Source organism: Gossypium raimondii, chromosome 3, assembly GCF_025698545.1.
Source record: "Gossypium raimondii isolate GPD5lz chromosome 3, ASM2569854v1, whole genome shotgun sequence".
Lineage (NCBI taxonomy): Eukaryota > Viridiplantae > Streptophyta > Magnoliopsida > Malvales > Malvaceae > Gossypium > Gossypium raimondii.
The window spans coordinates 12785451-12812854 of record NC_068567.1 but is presented as its reverse complement, the minus strand read 5'-3'; the positions used below and the strand labels follow the sequence as shown (position 1 = coordinate 12812854).

At 36.6% G+C, this 27404-nt stretch overlaps 4 protein-coding genes and 1 pseudogene across 6 annotated transcripts; 2 read left to right on the top strand and 3 right to left on the bottom strand.

Annotated features, from left to right (window-relative positions):
- The first annotated feature begins 880 nt into the window (after positions 1–880).
- Positions 881–3451, top strand: LOC105797225 (serine/threonine-protein kinase SAPK2). 3 transcript variants are annotated; one of them, XM_052628128.1, is made up of 10 exons: positions 883–1215; positions 1379–1565; positions 1721–1795; positions 1950–2051; positions 2170–2223; positions 2306–2398; positions 2494–2586; positions 2695–2799; positions 2933–3031; positions 3123–3451. In XM_052628128.1, exons 2-10 carry the CDS (start codon positions 1446–1448, stop codon positions 3393–3395), a joined length of 1014 nt encoding a protein of 337 aa, XP_052484088.1. In that variant the 5' UTR covers positions 883–1215; positions 1379–1445; the 3' UTR covers positions 3396–3451. The 3 variants fall into 3 exon arrangements, with proteins under 3 accessions (XP_012482626.1, XP_052484088.1, XP_052484086.1); XM_012627172.2 differs by having other exon boundaries at positions 881–1565; positions 2188–2223; XM_052628126.1 differs by having other exon boundaries at positions 884–1565.
- A 3-nt stretch (positions 3452–3454) lies between these two features.
- LOC105797226 (protein PHOSPHATE-INDUCED 1) lies at positions 3455–4425 on the bottom strand. Its single transcript, XM_012627174.2, has one exon. It carries the CDS (start codon positions 4356–4358, stop codon positions 3570–3572), a length of 789 nt encoding a protein of 262 aa, XP_012482628.1. The 5' UTR covers positions 4359–4425; the 3' UTR covers positions 3455–3569.
- Positions 4426–9747: 5322 nt separating this feature from the next.
- LOC105795698 (uncharacterized) lies at positions 9748–10959 on the bottom strand. The gene has a single exon (XM_012625367.2). It carries the CDS (start codon positions 10957–10959, stop codon positions 9748–9750), a length of 1212 nt encoding a protein of 403 aa, XP_012480821.2.
- Positions 10960–15025: 4066 nt separating this feature from the next.
- LOC128040012 (protein PHOSPHATE-INDUCED 1-like) lies at positions 15026–16016 on the top strand (annotated as a pseudogene).
- Positions 16017–25871: 9855 nt separating this feature from the next.
- Positions 25872–26973, bottom strand: LOC105797224 (protein PHOSPHATE-INDUCED 1). The gene has a single exon (XM_012627169.2). It carries the CDS (start codon positions 26911–26913, stop codon positions 25960–25962), a length of 954 nt encoding a protein of 317 aa, XP_012482623.1. The 5' UTR covers positions 26914–26973; the 3' UTR covers positions 25872–25959.
- Between the last annotated feature and the right edge of the window lie 431 nt (positions 26974–27404).

Sequence of the window (27404 nt, the reverse complement as noted above, 5' to 3'; positions counted from 1 at the left end):
ATTGTTATCTTGATCCTTCTACTATGCTCACATTTGGGATTTCTTTAATCTAAAAAAGAATGTCATGGGCATTCCTTATGACATGTGTACCAACCTTTTGTTTTTTAGATTATATAATATTGGTCAAATTTTAGTTTTGGTCCCTATAGTACACTCAAATCTGAGATCTTATTTTTAACATAATTTGACACCTCAAGTTTTACAATATCATTGGTTAATTTAACTACTTTATTCTGATTAAAATTGTAATGTGAGTTTTAATTATTAACACCGTTAAATTTCTTTGTTACATTTAGGTCTTTTACAAATGATTTTTTATTAATTTCAAAATGTTACATTAACAATTTTAATAAAAAAAGTACTAGTGTTAACAACTATACTTGATTGTCTTTTTTTTAATCTAAAGAGTAGAGAGATTCCATTTTAAGAATAAATAAGGACTAAATTTTAAATATACAAAGAGGACATGGACTTGAAGTATATTTTAACCTTCACATATTTACTATATAATTTGACTTAAAACTAATTAACCCAAGGCAACGTGTGTGTCGAGATTGATACTAATATTTTTTTAATATTATAACTAGAGTCACCTATAATTCTTCTCTAATCCTTAAATAAAAAAATTAACAATAATGAAAAAAAAAAACTCTGTTTCGGTCTTAAAGAATTTTAACCCTCAATATGGTATTCTTAGTTTGGTGATAAGGGATGTCAAATCTGATGGCAATTTCAACTCCATCCTACAATCATTGAGCAAATAAACAAATTTGAGGCTATATTTTCCATTGGATTCCCCTTCAATCATATGAAATAAAATAGTAGTATACTACTTTTTTTTTCTATAATTTCAAAATACCTTACAAGATAAACCCAAAGAAAATAAGAACATGACTGATTATTCATTCATCCGATGTCATGAAATACCCACTCCTTCAATGAATGTATCTTCCTTGATTTGACCTAATACTTGTGCTGAAAAACCACCAAAAGCGATTTTCAGCCCACACCCACACCACCTTCCTTGGTCTTTATTGTCCTTATTTATCAGAACTGTAAATTCCATACCTCATTTTAGTTCTAAAGCTATGTGATTCCCTAGTGCACTTTGTCTTTTTTCTTTGAACATTTATGTTCCAATGAATGGAAGCTCCATCATTCTGTACACGTGTTCCCTTTGCAGTGAAAGAAAGGAGGCTTCCAGGTTTTAAACTTGTAAGACTATTTTTTGTCTGGTAATGGTGAGAATTTGATAAATATGATGATGACGATGATGGTTGTCACTTCTCTGCCGCAACTACCTTTGAAATAAAAAGCACACCTAAGTGCTGGACTTCTTGTGCTTCTTTTTTTTCCTTTTACACTGTTGTTTTTCCAGAGACATAATAAAGAGAAGAAGACATCAAAGACTTGCAGTGGGAATACTTTTGACAAAAAGAAAAACTATGGAACGTTACGAGATTGTGAAAGATATAGGATCTGGGAATTTTGGTGTGGCCAAGCTTGTTAGAGATAGATGGACAAAAGAACTCTTTGCTGTTAAGTTCATTGAGAGAGGCCACAAGGTCTTGTCTTATCTATACCCCATTTCTTACATCTTATTAAATCCTTTTTTCCAACTTTTCTTTTCTTGATTTCTAATCCGATTTTCTCTCATTATCCTATTTTTTATATGGGTTTGTTGCTTAAAGGGTTTTTTTTTTTTTCTTTTTGGTTGCAGATTGATGAACATGTGCAAAGGGAAATCATGAATCATAGATCATTAAAACATCCCAATATTGTTAGATTCAAAGAGGTTGGTACTCTTTTATAACCTATGATCCTTTCTTGTCTTGTTCTTGTATGGCTTAGCTTTGCTCCATTATGTTTAATGAAGACAGGTTAGGGCTCTGTGTTTTATCCTGACTTATTTTGGGGTTAACTTTCCTTTTGATGTATTGCTCTTGCAGGTTCTTATTACACCTACACATCTAGCCATAGTCATGGAGTATGCTGCAGGTGGAGAGCTCTTTGAGCGCATATGCAGTGCTGGTAGATTTAGTGAAGACGAGGTAAATATTCTAAAATACCCATAGTCCAAAAAAGCATAGTGAAAAAGTGTATTTTACTCTATTCTATTGCATAATACAGTTTTCTCATATCTAAATCTTCCATGGGAGATGTTAACAGGCAAGGTTTTTCTTTCAGCAATTGATATCAGGAGTCAGTTACTGTCATTCCATGGTATGAAACTTTGGCATTCTAGCCTTTTCTAGTTCTTCAAATGTTGCAGTGCTGATTTTGTTTGTGGGAATTTCTGTTTTAGGAAATATGTCACAGAGATCTTAAGCTTGAAAACACTCTCCTCGATGGCAGCACCGCACCGCGTGTCAAAATATGTGATTTCGGGTACTCAAAGGTGATACGATTGAACTCATCTAATCCACATTTTTGCAGACAAAGTTGAGCTTTTGACAGTTCGATTACTTAACTTTTCCCCCCCTAATTTTGTAGTCATCTGTGTTGCATTCTCAACCAAAATCTACTGTAGGAACACCGGCTTATATAGCCCCCGAGGTTCTCTCCAAGAAAGAATATGATGGCAAGGTAGTATAAATATATACATGTACATACATATACATATACATATACATATACATATACATATACATATACATATTCTTTCTCCAAATAACATCCCACAGTTATCTATAGATTGCAGATGTTTGGTCCTGTGGAGTCACCTTGTTTGTTATGTTAGTTGGGGCATATCCCTTTGAAGATCCTAATGATCCCAAAAACTTCAAAAATACAATTGGGGTCAGTGTTTTATACAAGTTTTCAGCTCCATTTTCTCTTTGAAAATAGACATCATCTGAAATCAATGCGATTATTTGGAGCTTTCCCAAACTCGCAGCGGAGGTTCTAACTAAGTTAATATTGTTTACGACAGCGAATACTCAGTGCTCACTACTCGATTCCGGATTATGTCAGAGTTTCCATGGAGTGCAAACATCTTTTATCTCGGATATTTGTGGCTAATCCTGAAATGGTAATGCATAAGAAAGCTAATTGCTGGCTAATTTGGCCTATCATCCATATTTGTTTTCTTGAATAGTTTATGCTCGTACTTGTTGGTGCAGAGAATAACTATACCAGAAATTAGAAGCCACCCTTGGTTCTTAAAGAACTTGCCAATTGAACTGATGGAAGGTGGAAGTTGGCAAAGCCAAGATGTAAATAACCCTTCACAAACCATTGAAGAGGTACAGTTTATAATACAGGAGGCCATGAAAACGACTGAGGTCCCCAAGGTTGGGGAATTTTCCATGGGAGGAAGCATGGATCTTGATGATTTGGATGCTGATACAGATCTTGATGTAGATACAAGTGGTGATTTTGTGTGCCCACTATGAACTAAAACTAAACAAATGTGATCTCTCATTGTTATACTAAAGAAGTTTCTGTGAAATCCTTTGTCAATGAATAATTGAATCTCTATTCAATCGTAACGTAAAAAGAATAAATTGAATGGTACAATAAAAGAATTTTTACTAGGGACTGGCATGTTGGGATGAATAATATTTGTTTTAAGCTAGAGTGGCACAAGTTGAGGTTGAAGGGTCGAACAGAGCTGGAAGAAGGTACTTTCTTCCATTGACACCATGTGCATTGTAGCTAGCTCCGGTTGTAGCGTCGACTGGAAGGTCCCCAGCATAGCCTGGATAAGCCCCTTTCCCATAAATCCCAGGGCAAGCGGAAGCAGCCTCCATTGGTGCTTCTTTTGGACCTTGATAGTAGCCATTTCCAAATGGGTTGGTGACAGTCCCAGCCAACTTGGAACCAGAATCTGAACCATGGGTTCCACACCTGCTGGAGCAGAACCCTTCAACAGCAACATCAGCTGATGTCAAGACAACATTGATGGGGTTTCTCTGAGAACCCTTTGATGCTAATTGCAGGATTTGTTCATTTGTTAGTGATTTCCCCAAAGAGTAGCTCTCATCGAGGATTTGTGAACCCAAGGAAATGACAAGGGAAGAAGATTTGTTGGTGAGGTGATAGTATTTATCCATGGCTTTCCACCATGTAGCAACCGAGGGTTGAGGTGAAACAAGCTTGGAAGAGGCGAGGGAATTGATGAAATCGGACACAATGGCACGTTGAGAAGGCTTGAAATTTCCATACCAAATGAGATTAACAGAGATGTTGCCAGTTAGAAGAGGGCCATTGTGGTATTGGAACAGCAATGGCTGCTGGGTTTGATCCGACTCAGGGACAGACCCACCAAGCCTCCTCGCTTCTGCATTGAAATGAATCCAAGAGACTAACACAACAAAATACAGAACAACAACATTGGAAGTAGCAAAAGAAGCCATGGATGAATTTGATTAAGTGGTGAGAAAACTCTAAAAGAGAATGTGTTTTTGTGGGATTTGGGATGAAGGGACGTACCTATATAGCAGGGTTTTTTCTTGGGGGTTGAAAGTAGAAAGTGGTAGGAAAGAGGCTTTCTTATAAAACTAACCTACAAATTTTAATTAATTATATAAATGATTTATTTTTTTAATTAAACACATAAATGACCTAAAATTTACAGTGAAAGTTGATAGAGCGAATGAGTTTGGCGCCATATCAACAACCAGGATAAAAAAATCAATTTTGTAGTGGAATCGTGTAAAATGGCGACACCTATATAAATACTAGTAAAATACTATAATTTTAAAAAAAAATAGAGACTTTAAAAGAAGTTTCCATTTTCTAATGGAGTCAAATAAATTGACGCCACCCGTTTTCAAAGTTACCCACCCCTTTTTCCTTTTAAAATTTTAAATGTCTTTACCTAAAATATATATTAAAATTTTAAATTGGTTAATACTTAAAATTTTTAATAGGTTCAAAATTTTAATATATTTTAATATATTAAGTATATTAAAATTTTAAATTTGGTTATACTCAACATTTTCTTTAACATATTTAAAATTTTTACATTAAAAATATTTTTCTCTTTACCTATTAAAAATATATTAAATATATTAAATTTTAAAATATATTTTAAAAACTATATTGAATATATTAAAATTTTAAAATATATTTTAAAAACTATATTGAATATATTAAAATTTTAAAATTGATTATACTTAACAATTTTTAATATATTTAATTTTTAAAATATATCAAATATATTAAAATTTTAAAATTGGTTATATTTAACATTTTTAATATATTAAAATTTTAATATATTTAAGTTTTTAAGTTTTTAAAATTTTAAATATATTAAGAAAATATTTTTGTTTTTACCTATTAAAATATATATTAAGTATATTAAAATTTTAAAATTAATTATACTTAATATTTTTAATATATTTAAAATTTTAGAAAACTTTAAAAAAAATCACATTGAAAACGTGGCTCCACCAGAAAATGGAAAATATTTTTTAAAGTCTCTCTATTTTTTTAGAAATTATAGTATTTCTTTGATACTTATACAAGTGGCGCCATTTTATATAGCTCCACAAAAAAATAATTTTTTTATCTTGATTGCTGACGTGGCATGTTGGTGACTCCAAACTCTATGACTCCACTAACTTTCACTATTGATTTTAGGTCATTTACGTGTTTAATAAAAAAATAGGTCATTTATATAATTAATTAAAATTTTTAAGTTAATTTAGGAAAGAGGCAAAGAATAAAGAGGAAGGTAAAGAAGTGGAGGAGTGAGATTGGATTGGATGCCAGCCAAAATGACGCGTTTCTTGCTCTCAACTTCAACTTCAACCCAACTAATGTAAGGCCAGCTAAGGGTGGTGTAAAGCAAGAGAATTGACTCTCAATTAATTAGGTATAAAAATTGATAAATCAACTTTCAATCCACCTCAAACTCCAATTTAGCTTAGATTTAAAAATCAATATTTGAGTTGTAAATTTCGAAACATATTAAATTCAAATGTTTTAACATTTTTACTATTTTTCCTATCGGTTTGTTGGTTAAATTTGAGGTATTGGGTTTTTATTATTTAAATTCGAGTTATATAAGGTAAAATTGCATTGACAATGGTGTTTTTAGTTTTTATTTCTTATGCTTTATATTGCTCCAACATATATTTACATCTATTGTATTTTTCTTATCCATTTGTTGGTTAATAGCTTATATCTTTATAATTTTAAAAAATTAAATCATTTTTTTTATTTTTGGGCCCGAAATACAATTTTACCATACACTAATTTAAAATTTTATAAATTATAAACAGACTAAAATTGAAAATTTTCAATTTAGGGGTCAAGCCCTGCCAAACCCTTTAGCTCATACTGTTGATATTAGAATTAATTTTGCTAAATAGTTATTATTTTAAATAATGTTACTTTGCATTAATCATTGAATATATTATTCTTTTACTTATGATATGAAAACTTTTCTATTATAATATTTGAATAGAAAATTAATATATTTTAATTATATTCAATAATTCAAATAAGAAGTATTATTTTACATTAAATACTGCAATAAAAATTCAGTATTTAAAAATTGATTAAATATTAACGCATAAAATCATATGCAACACATGTAACATTTCTAGCTAGTAAAATATATAAAACAGAGTTTGAAAAAAACCTTTTATACCAATGAAAATATTATTTATTTTTATCATATTATTAAATTCACTTTTAAAAATAATTATAATATTTAATTTAAAATTATTAATTTAAAATTTTAATGTAAAATGTAATTTTTATAATGACACATTTAAAAATAACTATAATTTAATTAATGTAAAATATAATTTTTTATAATGACACATTTAAAAATAACTATAATTTAATTTACATATATTACTCAAAAAGTATAGTTAAACTAATTATAATTGAAGTAAAAGTTGACGTTTTTACAATTGTTGACATATTGTTTTAGATTTTGGGCCATCTGGGCCTAAGGTTTTTTTGCTATTTGGGATATAATTGTTTGGTTTACTTTTTTGTAATTGGACTGTTGGGCCTAGGTAGATTTTGGGCTTTACAGCTGCCCCTCTTTGCTCATTGTCATGCAACGGGAATGAAGCAAAGACTTTTAAGAAAGGCCAAAATTGCCCGGTCTCATCGAGTCTTGACCTCTTGGTATTGCTCCAATCCACTGCGCCTTGTTGCTTCGATCTACTCTACTGCAACTCCATGGGGATGAGATTGATATTTGTCTACTCCACTACTGCTTAGGGAGATAAGACTGGATGCGATCTATTCTACTGCAACTTTAGAGATATAAGATCTGTGGTTTTAATCCGCTCCATTGCAACTTCAGGGAGATAGGATTGGTTTCTTTCGTCTGTTCCCCTGTAACTTAGGGAGATAAGACTTGATGCGATCTGCTCTACTGCAACTTCAGAGAGATAAGATCTGTGGTTTTAACCCGCTCCACTCCACTCCACCTTCAGGGAGATAGGATTGGTTTCTTTCGTCTGTTCCCTTGTAACTTAGAGAGATAAGACTTGATGCGATCTGCTCTACTGCAACTTCAGAAAGATAAGATCTGTGGTTTTAACCCGCTCCACTGCAACTTCAGGGAGATAGGATTGGTTTCTTTCGTCTGTTCCCCTGCAACTTCAGGGAGATAAGACTGGATACGATCTGCTCTACTACAACTTCAGAGAGATAAGATCTGTGATTTTAATCCGTTCCACTGCAACTTCAAGGAGATAGGATTGGTTTCTTCTGTCTGCTCCACTGCAAATTCAGGGAGATAAGACTGGATGTGATCTGCTCTACTGTAACTTCAGAGAGATAAGATCTGTGGTTTTAATCCGCTCCACTGTAACTTCAGGGAGATAGGATTTGTATCTTCTTTTGTCTGTTCCACTACAACTTCAGGGAGATAAGACTGGATGCGATCTGCTCTACTGCAACTTTAGAGAGATAAGATCTGTGGTTTTAATCCACTCCACTGCAACTTCAGGGAGATAGGATTAGTAGCTTTTGTCTGCTCCACTGGGGAACATGACCTGCAAAATCCATTTCATGGACCTATTTATGCCTAGTGATTAAGATGTCATGATCAAAATGAATCAAATGCTCCTAACTAGAATGCGTATGAATGATATTTGCATGAATGCAGAATGTCACGAGAATGATCCATTTTAATATTTGGACTGTCATTCCTCGTTGCTCATAAATGTTCTACCACTAATATCTTCTGATTCAACTGGTACCTTTATTAAGAAAACCAAAGAAATAGTCGCAATTTAGACTATTATTTTTCAAATGCTTCTGAACCCTAAGTTTGGTTAGTTCTAAATAACGGCCATGTTTCAAGTCCTCGTACCATTTAGAAGCTTTCAGAGTAATATGCAGAACTCCCTCTACTTGCATATTGTCAGTCCATTAATCGTTATTTCAATAAAAAAATGCTTGAAAAAGATTATCATAATAGACAAGATAATATTTTGTCGAGAAATAAGCTCGAAATGAATAAATTAATCAAGATAGCAAATTTTACTGAGATAAGATGAAAAATACTATCACAATGGATAAGAGGAAATTTTATTGAGAGCAAAGCTCGACATGAATGAATCAATCAAGATAGCAAATTTGCTAAGATACAAAATGAATAAGATAAAAACAGGTGCCCCAAATATTGTAGCATGAGCTCCTCTATACCGAACTTTTGAGGACCTTTTGAACTTGATATGTACTTAGAAGTCCTAGAAGACTTTGTTGATGTCCCACCTGCCTCACCTTTGATCAAAATTTGAATTGCCCTTTTTCCGAGTTTTCAATTCAAAACCTTTTTGGTCTTAAAGCGCCCTTCATGGGTTTTCGCTTTAGTCTCTCTTTTTTTAGGAGAAATATTTTTTCACTGAATCCGAATTCACAGGATTAGGTAGGCTTTTCCCGTCCATATCAGTCAAAATTAACGCTCCTCCAGAAAAGACCTTCTTTACCACATAAGGTCCTTCCCAATTAGGCATTCACTTTCCTCTAAAGTCTTTTTATGTAGGAAGTATCTTCTTCAGTACCAAATCCCCTTCATGGAATTCCCTAGGGCGAACTTTCTTATTGCAAGCTCGCATTATTTGCTTTTGGTACATTTGACCATGGCAGATAGCTCTCAGCCTTTTTTTTTCGATTAAGTTTAGCTGATCATATCGGGATTGGATTTATTCTGCTTCATCCAACTTTAATTCTGACAGAACCCGAAGGGAAGGAATTTCAACTTCGATAGGTAAAATTGTCTCCATCCCATAGACTAAAGAGAAAAGGGTTGCCCCAGTAGAAGTTCTGACAGATGTTCTCGAAGCATAAAGGGCAAATGGTAATTTTTCATGCCAATCTGTATAAGTCACAGTCATCTTTCCCACAATCTTCTTGATGTTCTTATTCGCTGCTTCCACCGCGCCATTCATTTTTAGGCGGTATGGCGATGAGTTGTGGTGCTTAATATTGAATTGGTTACAGACCTCCGTTATTGTACTGTTGTTCAAATTCAGCGCATTATCAGATATTATCCTCTCTGGCATTCCATACCGACATATGATTTCCTTCTTTAGAAACTTGCTAACGGCTGCCTTTGTGAAATTGGAGTAAGAAGTAGCTTTTAGCCATTTAGTAAAATAGCCAATGACTACGAAGATGAATCGATACCCATTTGAAGCTTTTGGCGATATTGGTGCAATGACGTCCATGCCCCACATGGAAAAAGGCCATGGAGAAGTCATGACGTGAAGAGGTGAGGGAGGCACATAAATTTTGTCTCCATAAATCTGGAACTTATGACACTTCTTAGCATACTTGATGCAGTCTCCTTCCATGGTAGACCAATAATATCCGAATCTCATGATCTGTCTTGCCATTGGCATGCATTCCACAGACACCATCATGGACTTCCTCCAAGATTTGTCTGGCTTCAACAGCATCTACGCATCTTAGTAGCACCTGATCCTTTCCTCTTTTATACAGGATCTCTCCATCTAAGACATAGTCACTAGTCAGCCTCCTCAATATTCTCTTATCATTCTCCGTTGCTTGGTCTAGGTATTCACGATTCCTCACATATCGCAATATGTCTTGATACCAAGGGTGATCGTTTTTTTCTTCATCCTCATTAATGTTGCAACAATGGGCTGGAGCCTCATAAATGCTTATTTGGATAGGCTTCACATCCTCTTGTGTATTTATTTTAATCATGGAAGCCAATGTAGCCAAAGCGTCGGCCATCTGATTCTCATCTCGCGGTAGATAACAGACAGTGATGTCATCAAATTCCTCAATCAATTCGAGAACCAGCTTTTGATAATTTATCAACTTGGGGTCTCTTGTCTCCCACTCGCCCTTGAGTTGGTAGATTACAAGTGTAGAATCTCCGTACAACTCTAGTACTTTGATTTTACGTTCAATAGCTGCACGGATACCCATAATACGCGCTTCGTACTTCGCCATGTTATTTGTGCAATCAAAATCTAACTTGCTAGTGGATGGATAATAATCTCCGTTTGGGGATACCAAAACCGCTTCGATCCTGTTACCCACAGCATTTGAGGCTCCGTCAAAGTTTAATTTCCAAGCATCGCTTTCTTGTGTTTCTGCTTTAGCAGTTGCCACAAACATTAGATCCTCATTTGGGAAATCGAAGTTCAAAGGTCCATAATCTTCCAGGGCTTTACTAGCTAGAAAATCTGCTATTGCGCTCCCTTTTACGTCCTTTTGATTTACATAGGCTATGTCAAATTTAGATAGTAGAATTTGCCATTGGGTCATCCTTCCGTTTAAAGCGGTTGACTCCATCATGTATTTCAGAGAGTCCAACTTCGAGATTAACCAAGTCGTATGGTATAACATGTATTGTCTCAATCTCCGAGTGGTCCATACCAAGGCGCAACACAAATTTTCAATTGGCGAATATCTCATTTTGCATTCCGTGAACTTCTTGCTGAGATAGTATATCGCACTTTCTTTTCTTCCTGACTCATTATATTGGCCGAGCACGCACCCCATGGAATTCTCTAATACTACCAAGTATAGTATTAATGGTTTATCTGGACACGGTGGCATTAATACCGGGGCATTGGACAAATAACACTTGATCTTGTCAAAAGTTTTCTAACATTCCTCATCCCATATACCCGGATTGTGTTTCTTAAGAAGGCAAAAAATAGGATCACATTTCTCGATTAACTGTGAAATGAACCGAGCAATGTAACTTAATCTTCCTAGAAAACCTCGAACTTCTTTTTGGGTACGTGGCGGAAGTAGTTCTTGTATAGCTTTGACTTTGTCCGGATCAATCTCAATCCCATTTTTACTGACTATGAATCCTAGCAGCTTTCCTGACCTAGCCCCAAAAATGCATTTTGCTGGGTTAAGCTTTAGCTGGAACTTTCTTAACCTTAGGAATAATTTTCTCAAAACTTGCACATGCTCTTTTTTAGTTCTAGACTTCGCAATCATGTCGTCAACGTAGACTTCTATCTCTATGTACATCATGTCATGGAATAGGGTCACCATGGCTCTTTGATATATTTCCCCTACATTTTTCAATCCAAATGGCAGCACCTTATAACAAAACGTTCCCCATATAGTTACAAACGTAGTTTTCTCCATATCTTCAGGATGCATCTTTATCTGGTTGTATCCTAAGAAGCCGTCCATTAAGGAGAAAAGTGAGTATCCAGCTGTGTTGTCTACCAAAGTATCGATATGAGTTAGTGGGAAATTTTCTTTTGGACTAGCTTTGTTCAAATCTCTGTAGTCCACACATATTTTTACCTTCCCGTCTTTCTTTGGCATAGGGACTATATTGGCTACCCACTCTGAGTACTTGACCACCTGTAAGAAACTAGCATCGAACTGCTTCTTGACTTCTTCTTTTGTTTTTAGCAAAACATCAGGCCTCATCCTTCGAAGTTTTTGTTGAATCGGTTTACATTATTCCTTTATTGGTAGTCGATGTACCACGATATCTTGGTAGGACCATGCGAAGATATCTTTGCATTCTTTAAGTAAATCGATGATGTCTTGTTTTGTCTCTGTTGCTATACAAGTACCGATTTTTACCTCTTTTCCCTCCACTAAGCTTACAACTTCTACCGACTCTTTATAGGGCAAAATCTACCTTTCTTCTTGCTCTACCATTCTTAACAAATCGGGAGAGAAGTTACAACTTTGATCATCTTCAAAATCCTGAGAATATTCTATATCCATGTCTTGCTCGAAAGGGAACTCTGAGTTAGTAGCAGAATCATTCACATCATTAATATCTGGACACTTGTTTATTGTGAAGAAGGAAAATTCAAAGAGAGAATCTAAGAATAATTATATGTATAATATGATTATGAATGGAATGAAAAGAATAAAAGAATATTTTCTCAAAGTGAGACTGAACGATGCATCTTTATTGAAATAAAATTTAGGACATATGTCTTTTACAAAAGATTCTTATTGCCCGTAGACTTAATGCAACAAGTGTGTTCTGAGCATTACTCTGAATTGGCTCTAAAAGTTACAGGGATCTCTTCTTCAGTCCAGTTGTTCAGAACACTTCCAGGTTCATAAGGGTAGATGCCCGATAGATTTCCTTCCACATTTTCCTCTTTAGATATGGCATTGATGTCCAAGCTTCTTGTCCTTTCTTTGGTAAATTCATTTCTCCCTTCGGGGTAGACGATTTCCCCTGAAACGAATGTCTTAGATATGTGAGGAAAGGTCATCGGCTCCAATTTGGCTTCTACCCCACTCAGACGCGCTCTTCTTTTCTCGCTTTTTCTCTAATTCTTTCCTCTTTTCCTTTGCATCGGGCTTATACCCCAAACCACAACGATCCTGTTTGTTAACCAAGATCGGTACTTCAACTCGTCCTTGGAGGTTTTTTTCAAGTCCTCTTCCAGGCGATGCTTCATTTCCCATTGTCAGCTGCAAACTCATTGTTGTAGCTTTGGATATTTTAGGCGCTGGAATTTTACTCCCCTCAATGACAAATGTTGCATTAATGAATTCCAATAATCGGAATGAACATTCTATCGCTTCACTATCGGCCTCTACATATGGTGTGTCATTGGTAACTGACGCAATGATGTCTTCTTCTGCACTTATAGTTACCAATCGGCCCTCTGTTACCAATTTTAACTTTTGGTGAAGTGACGATCGTACAGCCATTGCAGAATGGATCCAAGGCCTCCCCAATAGGCAATTGTAAGATGGTTTGATGTCCATTACCAAAAAATCCACCTTGTATGTATTTGGACCAATCAAGAGAGGTATATCGATTCTTCCCATCACTTTCCTCTCGGTGCCATCAAATGCTCTCACTATATTTTGGCATGATTTCATGTGAGAACTGTCCACAGACAGCCTGTTTAACGTGGACAGGGGTAAAACATTCAGTGTCGATCAATTGTCAATGAGTACTCCTGGTAATGTGTACCCCTTGCAACGAGTAGTGATGTGCAGGGCTTTGGTGGATCCCATGCCACCTGGCGAGATCTCATCATCGTTGAAAAAGATGAAATTGTCAACACTAATGTTGCTGACCAAGCGATCTAATTTGTTCACTGAAATGTTATCAATGATGTAGGTCTCGGTTAACACCTTCATAAGTGCATTACGATGTGTTTCTGAACTTAAGAGTAGCTCCAGTATTGATATATGAGCCAGCTGTTTGTGCAGCTATTCCACGACACTGTACTCACTGTGTTTGAGGAGCTTCAAAAATTCCTTGGCTTCCTTCTCCGTTACTGGCTCATTAACCGGTAATTCTCGCTTCTCCTTTCTTTGCTCGACCGCTAAAGGATCATTTCTTGAGTTTGGGGTATCATAACGCTTTCCACTACGTGTATAGAATCCCATATCTTTATTTCCCTCTAATGTACATACCGGGCCTTCTTCTCTTGGGAATGTCACATTGCAGTCATAATTCTAAGGTACCCTTTTGTTATCTTGATAAGGAAAAGCAACAGTTTTTGGATTATGACCTTTGGTGGGCTTGTGTCCCGATTTCATAAGCTTTTGGTCATGAAATAATTACTATCGGGCGATTAGCCCGTAGACCTTTCCTGATAACCCTTCTTCCGAGGTGCAAACATCGTTTCCTTCAGCGTACTCGAAGAACTTTAATTCTTTACTGTCCATTAAACCTTGTACAAAGGCCTTGAATTCGTCGCATTCTTGAATTACGTGCCATTCTTTGTTATGAAATGCACAGTGGTTCATTACTTCCTGGGACCTGTTCTCCAAATCTGTCGTGATTAATCCATTTTCCACCATCTTTTTCCTAACATCTTTCAACAGGGTTTTCACTTCAGCGATATTCCCCTTAATTCTCTTCCCCTCATTCTCAGCTATTGCTTTTACCCATTTATCAACATGATTAGGCAACAGATTTTTTTGTTCTAGACGAATCGTCAAATTTGACAACACCCATATCGATAAGCCTCTCAACCAACTTTTTAAAAGCGGTGTAGTTTGTTCACTGAAATGTTATCAATGATGTAGGTCTCGGTTAACACCTTCATAAGTGCATTACGATGTGTTTCTGAACTTAAGAGTAGCTCCAGTATTGATATATGAGCCAGCTGTTTGTGCAGCTATTCCACGACACTGTACTCACTGTGTTTGAGGAGCTTCAAAAATTCCTTGGCTTCCTTCTCCGTTAGGCGTCACCATTCTACTCAACAGTAGAGTGGCTCTATCTAACCACCAGCTGTAACTCGGCTCAGGCTAGCTTGATCCAGCTAAGCCTAACTAATACTACTACTTCACGAGCCCTTTGTGCCTCCTTTAAGAGCCATAGCGCGTATTCTCACGTGCCTATATCCCACTCTCGAATTCCATTTGGATCACTTCCACTGTCTTGTTTACCCTTTTGTTAATACAAATTACTTCATTTGTCTGCATTTCTCTGAAGGTTCCTTAATTCACCTATTCCAAATCCCTTTTCTTAACAAATTAAATAACCTCAATAAATGAACACTTTGTTTTCTTTGGTCTTTATATATACCCTTTTCCACCCTTCTATTCCCACAACTCAAAGCTCCAACCTTTCTCGACTTAACAACAACAACGAAAAATGGCTTCTTTCATCACTCCAACCATCTTAAAAATATTCCTTATCATCTCTTTGTTTCAAATCTGTTTGGGTGTCGAAAGTGAGTGAAGTGGTTGAGGAGCGACCTCGGCTCTTGAAATACCACAACGGTCCTCTCCTTTCGGGCCCAATCACCGTCAATCTCATTTGGTACAGTAAGTTCAAGCCTTCCGAGAGGGCTATTATCTCGATTTTGTCACCTCCTCTCTTCTAACCCTTCTTCACCCTCTCTAAAAGCCCAACCCACGGTGGCTCGGTGGTGGCGGACCACCGAGAAATACTACCATCTCGCCTCTAAGAAATCGTCTCTTTCCTTGTCTTTGGGAAGCGGATCCTTGATGAACACTATTCGCTTGGCAAGTCTCTCAAGAAGAAACAAATTGTTGAGTTGGCCTCAAAGGGTGACCAAAAGTATGCTATTAATGTTGTTTTAACAACATCGATGTTGTTTGTCGAAGGGTTTTGTATGAGCCGATGTGGGACTCATGGGTCCCTTGAGCTCCACCAAGGGTAAAAGGTCTTCCAAATTTGCTTACATTTGGGTTGGGAATGCCCAAACCCAGTGCCTCAGTCAATGTGCTGGCCATTCCACCAACCTATCTATGGACCACAGTCCCCACCTTTGATTGCACCAAACAACAATGTGGGTGTTGATGGCATGGTCATCAACTTGGCTAGCCTCTTTCATGGGACTGTTACCAACCCTTTTGAAATGGTTACTACGGGGCCCGGTGAGGCGCCATTGGAAGCTTCATCAAGATGTCCTGGAATATATGGCAAAGGGCTTATCCAGCTATCTTTGGAAACCTACTTGTAGACCCTTCAACGGTGCTAGCTACAATGCTCATGGTGAGAATGGAAGGAAATACTTGCTTCCCGCTTTGTATGATCCTGCTACATCATCTTGCTCAACCTTGGTGCGAGAGTGGCCACAACAACCTTAACCATTCTTTTATTTGTTAATTTATTAATAACATCAACAAACTCTTTGATTTGCTTTTTGCTTTAATATCCATTTCTTATTTGCTTTTTATTGAATTATCTCTTACAAACATACTTTATAATAAATGATGAATATGGAAGTGAAAATTGCTGAGAAGACATGTAACGAGAACCATAGGATGTCGAGACATTCATTAGTGTTCTTTATTTTTAAAACAACAATTCAAATTTAATTATTAGATGAACATTATATGAATTAATTCAATTTTAAATATTTAATATAAATTTTACTTTTCAAAGATAAATATTAACTTTTATTCATTTAACAATGAGTCTTTTACTAAAATTAGAATCTTTATTTATATGTCTCATAAAACTTATCAAATAAATTTATTTACTCAAATATTTTATCTTATAAATAACATTAATAAAAATTTAAAATGACAAATAAAAGGTATAATAGTCCGTTCAATAGACTTTCTAAACTCGTGTTTTATATATACTTTCTAATATCACATGTGTTGCATGTGGCATTTGATATTATACGTTTTATTTTAATTAATTTTTCAATAATGTATTTTAATTATTGTAATAATTTTTATTTCGTTAATTGAATTGTTAAATAAAATTAAAATATATTAATTTATTTAATATCTCAAATATAATAAAACAAATTTTTAAATAACATATTAAAAGATTGATATTTTGTCCATCAATAATTTTTAATAATATTAAGAAAAATTTCCAATCATAGTTAAAACATTTGTACTATTTTTCAACATACAAAATAATTTTACTTCAAGTAATTTTTATTTAAAACAAGAACTAGTAAACGTTATTAAAATATATTAATTATTATAATTAAAATATAGTACTAATAAAGAATTCCTATTAGCAAAGCATTTGTACAAACAATGAAAAATTGATATATTGTAAAATAAGCTCTTCACTATTCAATTTTTGTTTCTATTTTTTTTCTTAATACTTAATAAATTGACTATAATAATTTGTAAATAATATATAATTATTATGTATTAAAAAATAATATCAAGTAAAAATAAAAAAATCTTTTTTAAATGATTTTAATTGTTGTAAAGCCCAAAATCTGCCCAAGCCCAATAGTCCAATTACAAAAAAGTAAACCCAAACAATTATAGCCCAAATAGCAAAAAAACCCTAGGCCCAGATGGCCCAAAATCTAAAACAATACTTCAACAGCTTGGCGACTCCGCTGGGGAATTAAAGAGAGTCAAGCCGTAAATTGATTAATTTATGTCTTTTTGCCGAAAATTGAAATTGAGTTTAAATATACGATCCTTTTGCTGCATTGCATTCGTCCTCATTTTGGTCTTTATCATTGTGGTTTGAAATTGTTGTGTTGATTGTAGTATATTATTGCATTGCATTGCATGATCGGTTGATCTTACACCTTTAAGTGGGAGTGAGAAGCTATTCCTTCGTGAGGTTTTCACCTCCGTATAGGATAGTGAATTGCTTCCAGGGTACATCAGTACCTATGTCTTCGTGAGATTTTCATCTCCTTATAGCCATAGGGAAATGTATTCCCCTGAACTGAACTCGGTCTATATGAGCCTATAATGGGCGAGGACCGAGGAATCTGCTTGTTCAGGTACCCTTTATTTTAGACCTAAAACCGCATGTAATGAACCCTAAGAGCTTACCCTAAGTAGAGCCACGCCAAGCCCCTAGTGGTTACCCGAATAGGCGTTTTACTTATTATTATTACTTTTTCCTTTGCATGCTTTAAATTCTAGTTTTTTGTGCCTGATACTAACTTACTGTGCTTTACCTTGAATTTGATTGCATGGCATTTTTATCATAAAAGAGGTGTCGGTTCACGTTCGATATAAATAGAGAGCTTAACATGGAAAAGGAGTTTATTGGTAAAGTGGAGAATAATGCGGCCGTCCGAGTTTGGTCCGAAAAAGTTCAGCAAGAAAAGGGTGATAGCCTCGTGGAGGGATACGTGTCAGAGTTAAGGGACTTCACTCGAATCAGTGTGACCCAAAATGACCTGCAAGATTTGAAAGAGATTTGGGATCAGTGAAACGATGAGATGAAACACCTCTTCTACAGCAATTATGGTAATCTGCCCTATCTGCTCGACATTAAGGTGGACAAGCACTTGTTTCGAGCTCTCACTCAGTATTGAAATCCGTCATACAATTGCTTCACTTTTGGGAATGTTGATTTAGTGCCCACTGTAGAATAATACACGACCTTGCTCCGATGCCTAAGGGTTCAAGTTGACAAGGCATATTCAAGAGCTGCCAACATCCCGACTTTCTTAAAGAAGCTGATGAATATCACGGGAATGAGTGAGCAGTGGGTCGCGGCCCGAATTAAGCAAAAAGGGGACAGTAAATGCATACCTTGGAAGAATCTGCGGGATTTGATTTTGGCACATCTAGATGTAAGAAAAAAGGTTGATGTTTTCGCCTTCAGCATTTACGGTTTAGTCGTTTTCCCCAAGGCATTGGGGCATGTTGATGAAGTGGTCTCAGACTTATTCGATAGGCTTGATAAGAGAGTCACACCTATCCTAGTCATCTTAGCAGAAACATTCAGATCTTTGAGTGCGTGTCGAAGAGCGGGCGAGGGAAGGTTCATCGGGTGTGCTCAGCTTTTGCTAACTTGATTTCATAGCCACTTCTGGAAGGTAGAAAAGGTCTCCTACCGATTTTTCTCTGAAAATCATTCCCCACTAAAGGAATTAGTGGCCACACCAAGACGGGATGATATTTCGCAAGAGAAGTGGGTAATGATCTTTCAGAATCTCCAAGAGGAAGACGTTGGGTGGAGAGCTCATTGGATGATCCCTAATGAAATTCTGTATCGATGTGGGAACTTTGACTGGGTGCCTTTGCTCGAGATTTGGGAAGCCGTTGGATATGCACATCTGCTAGTGTTGAGTCAATATAGATCGAGGCAGTTCATTCCGGCAACACAAGGATTGACTCAATGCGAGTTTTCATACAAGAGAGATAACTATAATAAGAAGGTTCGTGAAATATCGAATGCTTGAAACCAAACCCGCAGAATGAAAATACTTACCGTAAGTCCAATGATAACTCCAGAATATCATGGATAGTGGAGTAAGAGGGTTAACGACAACATCCCCGGGTTGAGAGAAGATGGCGTTCAATCTATAGAGGAGCATCTACAAGTAGTCCCGTCAGAATTAGAAATTATCAAACACGACTTTGAAAAGAGAAGTTCCAAGTTGGGAAAGAGGATAGAGTAGCTAGAAGATGAAAAGATGCGTTTGTGACTAGACGTCAATATCCAGAAGCTAGAAGTCGAGAAATTAAGGAAGGGAAAGAACAAGGCTGAAGAAGATTTGGATAGTCTAAAAACGGATTACAAGAAGTTGCGATTGTCGATAAGAACTGTCGGTTTGGGTAAAACATTGGAGCAGTGGTGACAAGAGATCAATGAGGAAAAGACTAGGGCCGATCAGTGGGAAAAGAAATTTCAGGACGCTCGAGCTCGAGAGAACGCTTTGGAAAGAAGTTTGTTAGAGTGCCGAAATGAGAAAGCAGAATTAAAGGCTATTCCAGTATTGATATATGAGCCAGCTGTTTGTGCAGCTATTCCACGACACTGTACTCACTGTGTTTGAGGAGCTTCAAAAATTCCTTGGCTTCCTTCTCCGTTACTGGCTCATTAACCGGTAATTCTCGCTTCTCCTTTCTTTGCTCGACCGCTAAAGGATCATTTCTTGAGTTTGGGGTATCATAACGCTTTCCACTACGTGTATAGAATCCCATATCTTTATTTCCCTCTAATGTACATACCGGGCCTTCTTCTCTTGGGAATGTCACATTGCAGTCATAATTCTAAGGTACCCTTTTGTTATCTTGATAAGGAAAAGCAACAGGTTTTTGGATTATGACCTTTGGTGGGGCTTGTGTCCCGATTTCGCAAGCTTTTGGTCATGAAATAATTACTATCGGGCGATTAGCCCCGTAGACCTTTCCTGATAACCCTTCTTCCGAGGTGCAAACATCGTTTCCTTCAGCGTACTCGAAGAACTTTAATTCTTTACTGTCCATTAAACCTTGTACAAAGGCCTTGAATTCGTCGCATTCTTGAATTACGTGCCATTCTTTGTTATGAAATGCACAGTGGTTCATTACTTCCTGGGACCTGTTCTCCAAATCTGTCGTGATTAATCCATTTTCCACCATCTTTTTCCTAACATCTTTCAACAGGGTTTTCACTTCAGCGATATTCCCCTTAATTCTCTTCCCCTCATTCTCAGCTATTGCTTTTACCCATTTATCAACATGATTAGGCAACAGATTTTTTTGTTCTAGACGAATCGTCAAATTTGACAACACCCATATCGATAAGCCTCTCAACCAACTTTTTAAAAGCGGTGTAGTTTTCTATTGAATGCCCCACAATTTCTGCATGGTATTCACATTTAGCGTTTGCGTCATACCATTTTGGGTACGGGGGTTGTAACGATTTCAGGTAGTAAGGGGAGACAACGTGCGCATCAAATAATCTCTGGTATAACTCTCTGTACGTCATTAGAATAGGTGTAAACCGGGGCTTCTCCATTCTTGGCCTAACATTGGACTCTTGTCTTGGTGGACCCTAGTGACTAGTGGCTACCGTTCTTAGAGGGCCAACAGTGATCGGTTTCGAATAACTCTTGCTATATGTACTTATATTACTCAACTCTCTTTCCTTTTTTCTTAGAGCTGGTCTTTTGGAGCTTTCCCCCGTATCTATTTTACCGCTTCTTATTTCATTTTCAATCATTTTACCAGACATTACCATATCCGAGAAGCTCTTGATGGCACACCCCAATATGTGGTTGATGAATGGGGCCTTCAAAGTATTGATAAAAAGCATGGTGACCTCTTTTTCCAAAAGAGGTGGCTGGACTTGTGTTGCCACCTCCCTCCATCGTTAGGCGTACTGCCTGTAACGTAATTCTATCGGGTGTCATATCTGTTACATGACTGTATTGCTTCATAAAAACTTGCGCCAAGTCTCTCCATGAACTAACTTTAGCACGACTCACTGGTTGTACCACTTGGCTGTAGACCCGATCAAACTGTCCTAGAAGCAGTGGATTAACAGTTGATCATTATTGATGTATCCTATCATCCTTCGACAGAACATAGTGATATGAGCTTCAGGACAACTAGTCCCGTTGTATTTTTCGAACTCCGGCATCTTGAACTTAGGCGGGAGCACTAAATCAGGGACCAAGCTCAGATCCTTCGCGTCAACTCCACAATGATAGTCGGTGTTCTCTATGGCTCTAAATTTTTCCTCTAGCCATCTACATCGGTCCTCAAATTGTTTTGGCAGGTCTATTCCTGCCTTTTCTATTTCTTCCACGTCATCGAGATCAGGGACCACTGGATTGGTGGGGTTATCCCCGGGATTATAACCTAAGCCAATTTGGAAATGCACTGGTACCAAGGCACCCGCCTGATATTGAGGTCTAATGGTAACAGGTACCCTCTGTGGGTACACCTCTGGTTGCGCTTGGATGTTAGTTGGGGTGAAACCTGGAGGATAAGCAGGGTCATCGTGATCATCCCCAGCATCAACTACAGGGCTTTTTCCTTTATCATTCCCTCCAGCCAATAACTGCTTCAATTGGTTCATCATAGTGTTCTGGGATTCTACCATGTCTTGCTGGATTTTATCTAGTCGTTCCTGTATTTGATCTTGCATCTCCCTTTGTAATTGCTCCAATCTTTCTAACCTTTGATCCATTGCTTTTGTTTGGCGACGAGTACCGTAGTGATATTTGATTGGTGGATTTTTATTAGTTTCCAGGGTAACTGTCATAATTTTAATTTATTAGGGTCATTTTATGAAACTTAATGCATATGATGTAATGCAAACGTATGAGATGAATGCAAAAAGAGGCATTGATTCTAATTCAATTTCATTAGAAAAACTTAACTAGAAAACAAATTTATTTACATAAGGTGGATTACATATACAGCTTCGCCTTTATACCCAAAGCATTAACCTTCCTAAGAAGCCAAGCTAAATCTCGACCTCGGCTTGATTCTGACTTAAATTTTAAACTTAATACATCAGCCTGAGCTGCTAGGGTTTGTAGATGATCCGCTACTTCCCGTACATGAGTCACGGCTTCGCCCATAATGTAATCTCTATCCCTAATCTAACTTTGAGAATGATGGAATCGCTCTTGCCATTGCTCATTACTCCTCTCAAGAAGCTCCACTCGCAATACAGAATTGTGCAATGTGTCATCGAGCTTCCCTATCTTTCTTTTCAGTTCTTCGATCTTATTTAAGCTCGCTCTTAATTCGATCGTGGAGTTGCGACTGCGGTACAAGTGAAGTAACTTTTCTAGCTCTGCCACCCTAGCCTTTAATTCTGCTTTCTCATTTCGGCACTCTAACAAACTTCTTTCCAAAGCGTTCTCTCGAGCTCGAGCGTCCTGAAATTTCTTTTCCCACTGATCGGCCCTAGTCTTTTCCTCATTGATCTCTTGTCACCACTGCTCCAATGTTTTACCCAAACCGACAGTTCTTATCGACAATCGCAACTTCTTGTAATCCGTTTTTAGACTATCCAAATCTTCTTCAGCCTTGTTCTTTCCCTTCCTTAATTTCTCGACTTCTAGCTTCTGGATATTGACGTCTAGTCACAAACGCATCTTTTCATCTTCTAGCTACTCTATCCTCTTTCCCAACTTGGAACTTCTCTTTTCAAAGTCGTGTTTGATAATTTCTAATTCTGACGGGACTACTTGTAGATGCTCCTCTATAGATTGAACGCCATCTTCTCTCAACCCGGATGTTGTCGTTAACCCTCTTACTCCACTATCCATGATATTCGAGTTATCATTGGACTTACTGGTAAGTATTTTCATTCTGGGGTTTGGTTTCAAGCATTCGATATTTCACGAACCTTCTTATTATAGTTATCTCTCTGTATGAAAACTCGCATTGAGTCAATCCTTGTGTTGCTTAATGAACGCCTCGATCTATATTGACTCAACACTAGCAGATGTGCATATCCAACGGCTTCCCAAATCTCGAGCAAAGGCACCCATCAAAGTTCCCACATCGATCTGAAATTTCATTAGGGATCATCCAATGAGCTCTCCACCCAACGTCTTCCTCTTGGAGATTCGAAGATCATTACCCACTTCTCTTGCGAAATATCATCCCGTCTTGGTGTGGCCACTAATTCCTTTAGTGGGAATGATTTTCGAGAGAAAATCGGTAGGAGACCTTTTCTACCTTCCAGAAGTGGCTATGAAATCAAGTTAGCAAAAGCTGAGCACACCCGATGAACCTTCCCTCGCCCGCTCTTCGACACGCACTCAAAGATCTGAATGTTTCTGCTAAGATGACTAGGATAGGTGTGACTCTCTTATCAAGCCTATCGAATAAGTCTGAGACCACTTCATCAACATGCCCCAATGCCTTGGGGAAAACGACTAAACCGTAAATGCTGAAGGCGAAAACATCAACCTTTTTTCTTACATCTAGATGTGCCAAAATCAAATCCATGATTCTTCCAAGGTATGCATTTACTGTCCCCTTTTTGCTTAATTCGGTCACGACCCACTTGCTCACTCATTCCCGTGATATTCATCAGCTTCTTTAAGAAAGTCGGGATGTTGGCAGCTCTTGAATATGCCTTGTCAACTTGAACCCTTAGGCATCGGAGCAAGGTCGTGTATTATTCTACAGTGGGCACTAAATCAACATTCCCAAAAGTGAAGCAATTGTATGACGGATTTCAATACTGAGTGAGAGCTCGAAACAAGTGCTTGTCCACCTTAATGTCGAGCAGATAGGGCAGATTACCATAATTGCTGTAGAAGAGGTGTTTCATCTCATCGTTTCACTGATCCCAAATCTCTTTCAAATCTTGCAGGTCATTTTGGGTCACACTGATTCGAGTGAAGTCCCTTAACTCTGACACGTATCCCTCCACGAGGCTATCACCCTTTTCTTGCTGAACTTTTTCGGACCAAACTCGGACGGCGCATTATTCTCCACTTTACCAATAAACTCCTTTTCCATGTTAAGCTCTCTATTTATATCGAACGTGAACCGACACCTCTTTTATGATAAAAATGCCATGCAATCAAATTCAAGGTAAAGCACAGTAAGTTAGTATCAGGCACAAAAAACTAGAATTTAAAGCATGCAAAGGAAAAAGTAATAATAATAAGTAAAACGCCTATTCGGGTAACCACTAGGGGCTTGGCGTGGCTCTACTTAGGGTAAGCTCTTAGGGTTCATTACATGCGGTTTTAGGTCTAAAATAAAGGGTACCTGAACAAGCAGATTCCTCGGTCCTCGCCCATTATAGGCTCATATAGACCGAGTTCGATTCGAGGAATACATTTCCTATGGCTATAAGGAGATGAAAATCTCACGAAGACATAGGTATCGATGTACCACGAAGCAATTCACTATCCTATACGGAGGTGAAAACCTCACGAAGGAATAGCTTCTCACTCCCACTTAAAGGTGTAAGATCAACCGATCATGCAATGCAATGCAATAATATACTACAATCAACACAACAATTTCAAACCACAATGATAAAGACCAAAATGAGGACGAATGCAATGCAGCAAAAGGATCGTATATTTAAACTCAATTTCAATTTTCGCCAAAAAGACATAAATTAATCAATTTACGGCTTGACTCTCTTTAATTCCCCAGCGGAGTCGCCAAGCTGTTGAAGTATTGTTTTAGATTTTGGGCCATCTGGGCCTAGGGTTTTTTTGCTATTTGGGCTATAATTGTTTGGGTTTACTTTTTTGTAATTGGACTATTGGGCTTGGGCAGATTTTGGGCTTTACAACAATTAAAATCATTTAAAAAAGATTTTTTTATTTTTACTTGATATTATTTTTTAATACATAATAATTATATATTATTTACAAATTATTATAGTCAATTTATTAAGTATTAAGAAAAAAAATAGAAACAAAAATTGAATAGTGAAGAGCTTATTTTACAATATATCAATTTTTCATTGTTTGTACAAATGCTTTGCTAATAGGAATTCTTTATTAGTACTATATTTTAATTATAATAATTAATATATTTTAATAACGTTTACTAGTTCTTGTTTTAAATAAAAATTACTTGAAGTAAAATTATTTTGTATGTTGAAAAATAGTACAAATGTTTTAACTATGATTGGAAATTTTTCTTAATATTATTAAAAAATTATTGATGGACAAAATATCAATCTTTTAATATGTTATTTAAAAATTTGTTTTATTATATTTGAGATATTAAATAAATTAATATATTTTAATTTTATTTAACAATTCAATTAACGAAATAAAAATTATTACAATAATTAAAATACATTATTGAAAAATTAATTAAAAATAAAACGTATAATATCAAATGCCACATGCAACACATGTGATATTAGAAAGTATATATAAAAACACGAGTTTAGAAAGTCTATTGAACGGACTATTATACCTTTTATTTGTCATTTTAAATTTTTATTAATGTTATTTATAAGATAAAATATTTGAGTAAATAAATTTATTTGATAAGTTTTATGAGACATATAAATAAAGATTCTAATTTTAGTAAAAGACTCATTGTTAAATGAATAAAAGTTAATATTTATCTTTGAAAAGTAAAATTTATATTAAATATTTAAAATTGAATTAATTCATATAATGTTCATCTAATAATTAAATTTGAATTGTTGTTTTAAAAAATAAAGAACACTAATGAATGTCTCTGACATCCTATGGTTCTGGTTACATGTCTTCTCAGCAATTTTCACTTCCATATTCATCATTTATTATAAAGTATGTTTGTAAGAGATAATTCAATAAAAAGCAAATAAGAAATGGATATTAAAAGCAAAAAAGCAAATCAAAGAGTTTGCTGATGTTATTAATAAATTAACAAATAAAAGAATGGTTAAGGTTGTTGTGGCCACTCTCAGACCAAGGTTGAGCAAGATGATGTAGCAGGATCATACAAAGCAGGAAGCAAGTATTTCCTTCCATTCTCACCATGAGCATTGTAGCTAGCACCAGTTGAAGGGTCTACAAGTAGGTTTCCAGCATAGCCTGGATAAGCCCCTTTGCCATATATTCCAGGACATGCTGATGAAGCTTCCAATGGCGCCTCAGCTGGGCCCTGGTAGTAACCATTTCCAAAAGGGTTGGTAACAGTCCCCGCAAAGAGGCTAGCCAAGTTGATGACCATGCCATCAACACCCACATTGTTGTTTGGTGCAATCAAAGGTGGGGACTGTGGTCCATAGATAGGTTGGTGGAATGGCCAGGCACATTGACCAGGGCACTGGGTTTGGGCATTCCCAACCCAAATGTAAGCAAATTTGGAAGACCTTTTACCCTTGGTGGAGCTCAAGGCAGACCCATGAGTCCCACATCGGCTCATACAAAACCCTTCGACAGCAACATCAGATGCTGTTAAAACAACATTAATAGCATACTTTTGGTCACCCTTTGAGGCCAACTCAACAATTTGTTTCTTCTTGAGAGACTTGCCAAGCGAATAGTGTTCATCAAGGATCTGCTTCCCCAAAGACAAGGAAAGAGACGATTTCTTAGAGGCGAGATGGTAGTATTTCTCGGTGGTCCGCCACCACTGAGCCACCGTGGGTTGGGCTTTTAGAGAGGGTGAAGAAGGGTTAGAAGAGAGGGAGGTGACAAAATCAGAGATAATAGCCCTCTCGGAAGGCTTGAACTTACCGTACCAAATGAGATTGACGGTGATTGGGCCTGAAAGGAGAGGACCGTTGTGGTATTTCAAGAGCTGAGGCTGCTCCTCAACCACTTCACTCAGCTTTCGTACACCCAAACAGATTTGAAACAAAGAGATGATAAGGAATATTTTTAAGATGGTTGGAGTGATGAAAGAAGCCATTTTTCTGTTGTTGTTGTTAAGCTGAGAAAGGTTGGAGCTTTGAGTTGTGGGAATAGAAGGGTGGAAAAGGGTATATATAAAGACCAGCAAAACAGTGTTCATTTATTGAGGTTATTTAATTTGTTAAGAAAAAGGGATTTGGAATAGGTGAATTAAGGAACCTTCAGAGAAACAGACAAATGAAGTAATTTGTATTAACAAAAGGGGTAAACAAGACAGGCTGGAAGTGATCCAGCTGGAATTCCGAGAGTGGGATATAGGCACGTGAGAATACGCGCTTGCGGCTCTTAAAGGGAGGCACAAAGGGCTCGTGAAGTAGTAGTATTAGTTAGGCTTAGCTGGATCAAGCTAGCCTGAGCCGAGTTACAGCTGGTGGTTAGATAGAGCCAGCCAACCCAAGACTTTCTCCACTATTTTCCAGAACTCTGTTTATGTAAACCCAATTTGCAGGTGAACGTTGCCTTTGGTTTTTAATTACAAAAAAGATTGAT

Coding starts and splice junctions, on each gene's coding strand:
- LOC105797225 (XM_052628128.1), top strand. CDS start 1,446: ATGGAACGTTACGAGATTGTGAAAGATATAGGATCTGGGAATTTTGGT. Junction 1,566..1,720: donor TCATTGAGAGAGGCCACAAG/GTCTTGTCTTAT, acceptor TTTTGGTTGCAG/ATTGATGAACATGTGCAAAG. Junction 2,800..2,932: donor ACTTCAAAAATACAATTGGG/GTCAGTGTTTTA, acceptor TGTTTACGACAG/CGAATACTCAGTGCTCACTA.
- LOC105797226 (XM_012627174.2), bottom strand. CDS start 4,358: ATGGCTTCTTTTGCTACTTCCAATGTTGTTGTTCTGTATTTTGTTGTG.
- LOC105795698 (XM_012625367.2), bottom strand. CDS start 10,959: ATGGGGTGCGTGCTCGGCCAATATAATGAGTCAGGAAGAAAAGAAAGT.
- LOC105797224 (XM_012627169.2), bottom strand. CDS start 26,913: ATGGCTTCTTTCATCACTCCAACCATCTTAAAAATATTCCTTATCATC.